Source organism: Dreissena polymorpha, chromosome 9 (assembly GCF_020536995.1).
Source record: "Dreissena polymorpha isolate Duluth1 chromosome 9, UMN_Dpol_1.0, whole genome shotgun sequence".
In the NCBI taxonomy this organism is placed as follows: Eukaryota; Metazoa; Mollusca; class Bivalvia; order Myida; family Dreissenidae; genus Dreissena; species Dreissena polymorpha.
The window spans coordinates 10,528,369-10,538,714 of NC_068363.1; the positions used below are offsets into that span (position 1 = coordinate 10,528,369).

Below are 10,346 nucleotides of genomic sequence, written 5' to 3' on the forward strand. Positions count from 1 at the left end.
TGTGTCATCGTACTCTCGAGTTCTCGCATTCTCGCATTGTCGTCTTCTAACAATCGCACTGTCGCTATCGTAGAGTCGCACTGTCGTCATCGCACTGTCGCATTGTCGTCATCGTACTAACGCGTTCTTTCATTCTCGCCATCGCGTTCACGCATCTCGCCATCTTATGTGCATTAAACACGATTTATATGTTATTTATCATAACTTAATTGCCGCTCAGTAAGAGGGAATTTACCTATCAACGAACGTTTTCGAAAGTTTTACATCTTTAGTTGCATATCATTAATCAATTGTCTTTTTGTGAAAACATATGTGCGATTTCATTGTGTTTATTATGAAGTTAATAAGTAATTGTGTCTAAGCATATGCCGCACTGTCTTCATCAACATGATATATCTGCTCAGTCACATTTGATTATTTGGCAATTGGTGGTTTCCGCTCGGAGAAAAAGGAAATATAGAACCAGAGGAACAAAAGTTCCACGGTCGGACACATATTCCTCTAAAACAGGGCTTTGAACTAGTGACTCCAATTTCAATAGGGGTCATCTACTGCCCAACGCCAATGCGCATGTGAAGTATCAAGTCAATCGGTCAATTCGTGATGAGTGATTAATCGGAAACGATGTTCACACTTATTTTGAAAGTAACTTTGACCTATGATTAAGTTACCCCAATTTCAATAGGGGTCATCTACTTTCTTAGACCAATGCACATGTGAAGTATCAAGCCAATCGGTCAGTTCGTTGATAAGTTATTAATCGGAAACGATTTTCACACTTATGACAGTGACCTTGACCTTTGACCTGGTGACCAAATTTAAATAGGGGTGAGCTCCTGTCCAGGGCCAATGCACATGTGAAGTATCAAGCCAATCGGCCAATTCATTGACGAGTTATCGATCGGAAACAAACTGATTTACCGACAGACCGACCGACAGAAAGACCGACCGACATCTAGGTAAACAATATACCCTCTTTTGTTCGAAGGGGGCATACAAACAGCTTACCATATCAAAGCAGAGTAAAGAACGTAAGCTACATTTTCGCCATCCTCACCAAGCAACTCTGAGTACAATAGTCACTGCCATTAAATATTAACTTCGATTGAAAGTTCGAACAGTCCCCGCTTCAAAGATACGCAACGAACTATCATGAACTATGTGCCTATACAAACATGGGACAGATGGTAAGAGTAGGCATGTCATTTAACCGCAGTACATGCAATGATTTTCAGATGAATCCATTGCACATCTGATCATGTAGAACTTCTTCGTTTGCTATGTTGTGGTAGATAAAATCATTGCTTTGGTTTTTAAAGCATGGTTTGTGAAAGCATGCGTTCTATAACTTCTTATTACATGAACAGAATAAGGCCATTTAATGTTTCATAAATACATTGATATCAGGCTTATTTAATGGTCTTATAATGGCTTCATGCATATTTATGCACAATTATAATATATAATTAATATATATATACATTGATGTCACTTATATATATATATATATATATATATATATATATATATATATATATATATATATATATATATATATATATATATATTATATTTCTAGTTATGACCGAATAAAACTGGTAATTGCGCTGGTGTCATTTCAAGTGAAAACAGTTCAGTATAACACATAAGATTAATAACAAGTTTGACAATCTGCATAGGAAATTGATGACCCATTGTGTACTGAAAAGGTAAAAAAACAAACAATTTTGACATCAACCCGAATAGGGTTTTTAAAAACCAAGAGCAAGCCACATTTACTTCAAAAACGTTTCAAAACGTGCTAACAACAGTTAATTTCATTTGGGTCTCACTTGGAGGTCATCTAGAGCCTTTGACCCTCTTGTGTTATAAATATGGTTAGAACAAAGTGCTATGTTATAGGTAAATGATAGATATGTTGAGTATGTTTATGGATTTTAGGCAAATACATGTTTACCGATAGTATACAGCTATTTATTACAACAGAAGGAACAGACACAATTGACCGATGTTGTCGATCGGAGAAAAAATGCGATTTTTTTTTGTTTTCACTGCAGTGAATTGTGTTACATTCTTACAGAGATCGAATTTTATTTTATCAATATTTTTTTTTATTTCAGTTAAAAGCATATAATATAAACGTTAATTTTTTCACCATCTAATTGAATAGTTGCATGTGGTCAATTGTTAACTAATTTAACTACCTTTTACAGTTTGTCAACCAGTTCCGGATAATCAGCAGTTCCGATTAATTTGTATTTAATTTTCTATAATGCCCCAATAAACACAAAATGGTAAGTGTCTAAGGTATATATTAGGTAAAGGTAAAATTCACAAAGTTTTAGCAAGAAAGCTTTTGTATCATGCATACAGGGGGATAAATGCAGCAAGAAGTTAACCGGAACCGATTGAATGAGTTATGTTTTGAAATGTGCATATGGATATAGAAGGCTCTAATATTTTCAAATTAACTTTTTGCTTATTGAAAACAAATGCCATGACAATGTTTTGAAATACTAATTATGAAAGTTGAATTATTTCTAATAATTTTCCGAATGGTGAACTTTAATTGGCTATTTTTGACAAAAAAAATGCATATGCCGTCTGGCCTAACCTTAGTCTGGATTACCTGCCCCTTTGTTTACAATAGGAGCTGGGAACCAGACTAGCTTAACCTGTTATCATACAAAATAAATTTTACCCTTAATTTTTACATCTTCTCACATTGACACTAAATCCCCAAAGAAATGATTGTGGTCATTAGAATTAACGTTGTTTTTTTGCCGGGTGATTCTCAACTGGTTTACTGACTGTACTTCGTGCTGAATATCCTATTCTTACTAGGTATACAGGAAAAAAAAAGGTTATATAATCACACGCCGCATGTAAGATTGTAATTGCGTGTTATGGTTTTTATAAGTATTCATTAACATGTTAGTTTGTAAGCGTGCACAAATCTCCAAGTTACTTACTTATTATTTCAGTAAATCTAATTCACTAACACGTGCATGAATCGCTTACACAGGTCATTTAAATATGTATTGCCCATATCAAATATCTACCCTGTTTTTCGACAGTTCGAAAAAGCATAACACTGAGTTGCCCAAGCGGAACCCGGTAATAGATATGAAGTAAATTATACAGAACAGAACAGAACATATCTTTATTTGTTTTACTGGCCACATAATACATTATACATATATTGTGACAACAGTTGAGCATATAGTTTACAAAAAGTTATTTCACAAAACAGAAGATCGAATAAGCAACAATTAAGTTATTGTTTGAGGAAGGTGATCAGGGAGTTTACTTTTAAATTTCTTTAACATAATCAGTCAGTATACTTGTGTTAATTATGGAATATATATAAAGACACATGATGACATCGGATAGAGGGAGCAACATTTTAGTTGATGATTGGGAATATGAAATCTAACATTTATTAATGCACTTCTTGATGGTCATACCATGAGCTGTATATTATCGGGGATTGCGCGCTTTGAAAGTCATATAGACGTCGAGAATCAAAACAAATAGATAAATAAAGCAGAGTTCAACGTGCGAAAATATGAGTCTGGGTTTAAGTTAAATAAGTGGTACATACAATTTAGAAGGTAAGAACGTCGCTGGCTATGGCAAGCGGTTCGACGCATAATCCCAAGAAACTAGGTTTCTCATGAGAACCTAGGTTCTCAGAATGAGAACCTAGGTTCTCGCTTGAAGATTGCACATGGCTTCAAGAACCCAAGTTTTCAAATGAGAACCTAGGTTTTTATGAGAACCTAGGTTCTCATTTGAAAACCTAGGTTCTCATGAGAACCTAGGTTCTCATGAAAAACCTAGTTTCTTGGGATTATGGGTCGAACTGCTTGCCATATCCGTGGTTTTCATTTGGGAACCATAGGTTCTCTGAGAACCTAGGTTTTCAGAGAACCTAGGTTTTCATGAGAACCTAGGTTCTCATTATGAGAACCAAGAGAACCAAAGATGTTTTCAGAGAACCTAGGTTTTCAGAATTACGCGTCGGACGGCGTAAACTTGCTCGTTTGGAATACGGGACACATATTATTCAGGGCGCAGGATCAATAGGGTTCACATATGATTACACACGGGCTGGACAGAATGAAAACACGCCGTGAAGAACTTTATTTTTGCAGATATCTCAAGTTATTGAAATATGTTTGCAAAGTCTTTAGCGCATAAGTTTTTCTTGCAGTGTTGCCGATATCTTACGATTGAATAATACATTATTACACATAATCAATAGAGATAAAACTTGTATTTTATACCATAATGATTGCTTCCTACATGTAGGTCACAGACATACTTAAAATAGAAAACTGTACCGTACAGTCGTTTGAGGCCCGAACAAGGTAACTGAATATTTGAAACTCATTTAATGCTGAAACAATGTATTATGTAACGATTGATCTGAATTTTTAGTCTCAAAATAATATTTACAATTAAAGATGTATTTCATAAACAGTTCAATTTTTTATTAACGTGTTCAGACCAATGTCGATCGATTACTTTACTAATTTCATTCCTCAAGAACACCCATGCACGGAAACATGAACAAGAGGCGGTCACCGACGGCTAATGCCTGTTGTCACAAATATTCAACAGATAGGTTTCGTAGAGTATTACTGAGCATTGTCTGAACATTGTTCAGAAAATGCTCTTGGGGAGAAATATTCACGGTTTCACGCCTATTTCTATTCATTTAACACATATGCCGCCAGCGTGTACCAAGCAATGGGAGACAACTGAAGGTTAATTATGGCAAGCGGTTCGACGCATAATCCCAAGAAACTAGGTTTCTCACGAGAACCTAGGTTCTCATGAGAACCTAGGTTCTCATGAGAACCAAGGTTTATGAAATCCCAAGAAACCAGGTTTCTCATGAGAACCTAGGTTTTCATGAGAACCTAGGTTCTCATTTGAAAACCTTGGTTTACGCTTGAGAACCTAGGTTCTCATGAGAAACTAGGTTTTTCATGAGAACCTAGGTTCTCATAGACACATAGAACTTAGGTTCTCATGAGAACCTAGGTTCTCATGAGAACCTAGGTTCTCATTCTGAGAACTTAAGTTCTCGTTTGGTATCCTAGGTTTTCAAAAGAACCTAGGTTCTCATTTGAAAACCTAGGTTCTCTTGAGAACCTAGGTTCTCATTCTGAGAACCTAGGTTCTCATGAGAAACCTAGTTTCTTGGGATTATGCGTCGAACCGCTTGCCATAGCTGGCCAATGAAATTCAACATGGCTTACTTTGTTAATTTAAAAATCCATAACATCATATCACACTTGCAATGAGAACAAATGAGTGCTATCAGTATTGGGAAATGGGATTCGTACATATACAAATGTCACTTCTTCTTAGCACATCCTGTTAAGTGTAACAGTTATAACAATATAATCTCATTTCTAATTTGTAACGTCCTATTATAACAGGTCACGAGGTATACATTATATTATCGGGATGTTAATGTATAGATTGTCGTATAAATGTCATAAATAATATACAACAAATATTAACGTGAAACAATTAAAAAAACATAATAAAGTGGAAGTTCAATTGGTATTTTAGGTAGCTTTAAAAAGTTCTAATATAATTTTATCCCTTAAAAGTTTATACCGGTAAACACAATATCAGACTTATGATATATTACGTACAGAAAAGTATTAAATTTTAAGAGGAAAATAAATACAAAGAACATTAAAAAAAAAGCAGAACATAAAATACTTAATGATATACATGCATTGTTTAATTTAGGCCTGTGCTATTGACATTCCTGCCGGGATTAAAAAGCTAAAGATAGACGACTTGTGATTGGTAAAGGCTAGTTTCTAAACCCCCAAAAGGTAGACTCCCAATCGAAATAAAGTTATGGGAGGATAGCCAAGGGGTTTGTGTACAGGTTGCATACATCATTTATATATTTAATGTCTTCGCACTAGAGAATACTTGTCATACTATTTATATAAGTGTGTTGTATATATACGCACTGATATTGTTTGTTTATTTATTGTATTCGATTATATTTAAAGAAGCGGACCCTATTAGTTCCCCAATTGTAGATAACTGCGTATTTAAACAAGCGTGTAGGCCGCCGTGCGCTTCATTTTACCTGTTTGCGTTGAACAAAATAATTTGTGTGGTTACTTCGGTTAAAATGGGTGGCCAGGTATCTCAGCTTAAAGAAAAGGAACTAGAAGAGAAATATGGTGTAATTGCATCGATTGATTTTGGAACAAAGTATATGGGATATGCATACATGTTTACAAAACAGGAGTTTGGTTCAGAAGTTTACAAACCCCAGCAATTGGAAATGAAAAAAGAGCATACATGTATTATGCTGAAAAAATATTCAAATGGGAATTTCAAATTAGTTTCCTTTGGAAATGAAGCCATGGACGAATTTGTTAATCTGGAAAGCCAAGAAAACGACGATTTCTACTTCTTCAGATTATTTAAAACTGATATTGTTGCAAAAGATAAAACACTGTTTGTTAAAGATTACAAAAAGAGAGAGGTTGATGCTCACATTGTGTTTTCCAAGGTGTATGAATTTGTTCAATCTAAAACACTTGAACATTTGAAAAATTCAGTGAATGGTGCAGAGCGTATACAAGGTGATGATATATTGTGGGTTATCGCCATACCTGCTACATGGGGTCATCAGTACAGAGATTTTATTCGAAAGGCTGCTGAGGAGTCATATCCTAACATGGTGATAGTGCTAGAGTCTGAGGCCGCGTCTATGTATATCAGAAACAAACCTGTCAGTTTGAAGCAGGAGAAGATAGAACCTTTTAAGGATGGGCAATGCTATATGTTGGTTGACATGGGAGCCGGTACCAGCGATATCTGCACACACGAGGTTCTTAAAGGTGGGAATTTAATTGAAATTTGCAGCTCTGCAGGAATATACGAAGGTGGTGAACGGATTAACAATGACTTTTTCAACAAGTTAAATGAACTGTTTACCAAGGAAGTTGTGGATACATTCAGACTTGACGCCATACGATTTTACAAGCTCGAAAACGAATTTGAAGGTATTAAACACAAATTCAAATTCGACACTGACAAAGACTTTGTTCTCCTGTTGGATGAAACACTTTTAACACTGTTTACAAAAACCACGCACAGAAAGTTTGATATACCTTCAAAATATAGCGATGAATTGGAGTTCAAAAACGGTGACCGCTTATACATGAAACCAAAGTTTATGGCTTCCTTATTTGATCCAACTATCAGTACCATTACGTCAAAGATACAGGAACAGATATGTGAAGTCAAACTTGTTCGATATAACATTTGTTGTATTATTCTCTCTGGTGGTTTATCCGAATCAGATTATGTTTTCAAAAGCATTTCGAAAACATTCAGAAAAGAAACCAGCGATAAAATACCCGTTATATTGTCGCCAAATGCACGGAACGCAGTGGTCGAGGGCGCGTTACAAATGGGTCTGAATCGAAAGGTTATTGTTGGACGGCGTTCGCCTTACACGTATGGATTCTACTCAATCATTCCATTTGAACAGGGCAAACATCCAGAACATCTTAAAGGTACCCACGACGGCATCCCGCAGTGCAAGGGTGTGTTTCACAAACTTATCGAGAAAGGGAAAATAGTCCGTCTAGGAGAGTCGTTCGATCGAACGTCGACAACGTATTACAAGAAGGACAAACATGTTAAACGATGCATGTCACTTTGGAGGTCTTTTAAAACATCACCAGAATACTGTACAACGGAAGAACAGTGCGAAATTGTTGCACAAATCGATATACCAACTCCTACAAATGGTTGGCCCGATATCCTGAATCATATTCAGCGTCTGAAGGTGTTGGAAAACGAGTTTAAACTCGAATTTATAAATGAAGATACAAAGGAAGAGTATTCCACTGTGGTAAACTATGCTTTATGACGGTATGGGAAACAGTGAATATAAGGTTAGTGGTGAATAAAGCTTATCATGCGTGGCTTGGAACATGAAAAGCAAGATCATTGACGCATTGTTTAGTGATTTAAACAATTGTAATATAAATAATTAGCGTTTCAAAACTACTTGATAATTACAAACCGATTACTGCCTAAATATAATGTCTTTATCAAAAAGCATCCGTGTTCCAGTATATTTCTTTGTTATTTGCTATCATGTTTATATGTTTATGTTAGTGTTTATTCCTTGACTCATCTTTGTTTTGCTTTATGCAATGTAATCGGTAATTTCTAACAATGTAATCGTTTATTTAAAATGCCCCGAAGTAGGGCATTTTGTAGTCAAATTGTCAGTCTGTGGATGGGTGTTGAGCATGGTTCTTGATTTTTCGTCCGGATTGTGTTTCCGTTTTGTAACATTTAGAATGTCTGGAGAGCATTTAACACTGAAGTAGAACTCACCATAATCAGAAGATGTCCCACGTGCAATTGACATGCTCCTCAACGAAAGGTCAATCTACTGTCTCAAGTTCAATGGTAATTAATTTTCGTTTCTGCTCTTTCATTTCTGTAACTTTGACATGTTTGGGCGGATTTTAATATTGGACTGTAGATTATTATTCCTTACTATCAGGCGGACAATACCCACGTTATTCAGTGAAAGGTCAAGGCCCGACTCGGAAAAAGGCCATTATCATTATTAAATTTCAAACGTCACAAATACCATTTCCGCAATATGACTATGTAACCTGCAGGGACTTTTAATATAACTTGGATTTTTTAACGATGACCACAAACTTTTCCTTAAAGCTCCTTTGCTCTTTTGTAAAAGGTAAAGATATTTTAACTTTTCAATATATGTATGGATTTTAATATCATTAGCAGTGCTATTTCATATTACCAGACGATATGTCGCATACATCTCGCATGATCCTTAGTTAAATATCAAGACCAAATTAAAGGTAAAATGAATTATTTTCCTGTTTTGTTACTTTGTAATTCACATGAGGATATTAAAATCACTCGGTTTATTAATGCTCATTGGGTCATTGTCGACCTGAAATGGCCCAAAAGTCGACCGGGGGTGACTAGAAGCCGATTCATGTCACCCTGGGGTGACTTCAAGCCGACGCTAGTCAGTCCCGGGTGGCTAAAATCGGCTTCATGTTACCCCAGGGTGACATGAATCAGCTTGAAGTCACCCCAGGGTGACAAGAGTCGGCTTCTAGTCACACACGGTTGACTTTTGGGCCATTTCAGGTCGACAATAACCCAATGAGCTTTATTATGCCTTATTTCAGGTCGACAATGACCCAATGAGCTTTATTATTCCTTATTTCAGGTCGACAATGACCAAATGAGCTTTATTATTCCTTATTTCAGGTCAACAATGACCCAATGATCTTTATTATACCTTATTTCCAAATGATGGGTAGCTCCTTAGTAACAGGTACAGGTAACAATTCAAGGTTAACCGTAATTAATTTCCGCTCTGACACGTCTTATCCCTTACGGGATGTGTTCCATACAATTCTTATGCTCCCAGGTGAAAGATTTAAGCACTTTTTTTAGCTCATAGGTTATTACTTTTCTTTTCTGATCGTTTACTTTTAAATATTAACTTGTGGATTGTTCATTGTTTATATATATATGTTCTTACCCCTATCACCCTGTCCCAGTGGCTGTGTCAGTTATTTGAAGTGTGTTAATTATTTGGTCACCATTTTGACAACTACATTACTATTGTGTGATATTTTATTGCAATAATGGTATTTATTAAAACTAACAAATTGCACTGTGTTTTTATTTCAAAATATAGAAAATACGTTAAATTAGTGTAAAATAAATTCACAAACAGTTTTGTATTCACCCCATCTCGATATCAGATCAATTTTGCTGTTAAAGTGAAATGATCGTGCAAGTTGTCGGTATCAACGATTACATACACGAGATTGTTTAAATAAGTGACATGCATATAACCATATTGAATCGTCAACAACGGACAAACGGCGTATTCAATCTTCTACGTTTTGAATGTATTCCCATTGATTTTTATGCCCCCCCAGTCTATACTGGGGGACATATTGTTTTTGCCCTGTCTGTATGTTGGTTTGTTTGCGTCAAACTTAAACATTGGCCATAACTTTTGCAATATTGAAGAAAGCAACTTGATATTTGGCATGCATGTGTATCTCATGGAGCTGCACATTTTGAGTGGTTAAAGGTCATGGTCATCCTTCAAGGTTAATGTTTTCCCAACCAGTGGAAACAATATTAACTTTTGTGTTCGATTTCAGCAAAATCCTTTTTAGAGAGCCAAATTTGAAGAAGAATTTGGATTTAATATAACTAAGATTATCGTTTTCTTTAAAAAAAATCAGACAACTTCAGTAAATAAG

The 10,346-nt window shown here is 35.6% G+C and overlaps 1 protein-coding gene across 1 annotated transcript; it reads left to right on the forward strand.

Annotated features, from left to right (window-relative positions):
* The first annotated feature begins 6,107 nt into the window (after window positions 1-6,107).
* On the forward strand, window positions 6,108-9,604 carry LOC127846455 (heat shock 70 kDa protein 12A-like). The gene is made up of 2 exons (XM_052377702.1): window positions 6,108-9,289; window positions 9,331-9,604. The coding sequence occupies exon 1, from the start codon at window positions 6,176-6,178 to the stop codon at window positions 7,931-7,933; it is 1,758 nt and encodes a 585-aa protein (XP_052233662.1). The 5' UTR covers window positions 6,108-6,175; the 3' UTR covers window positions 7,934-9,289; window positions 9,331-9,604.
* Window positions 9,605-10,346: the final 742 nt, after the last annotated feature.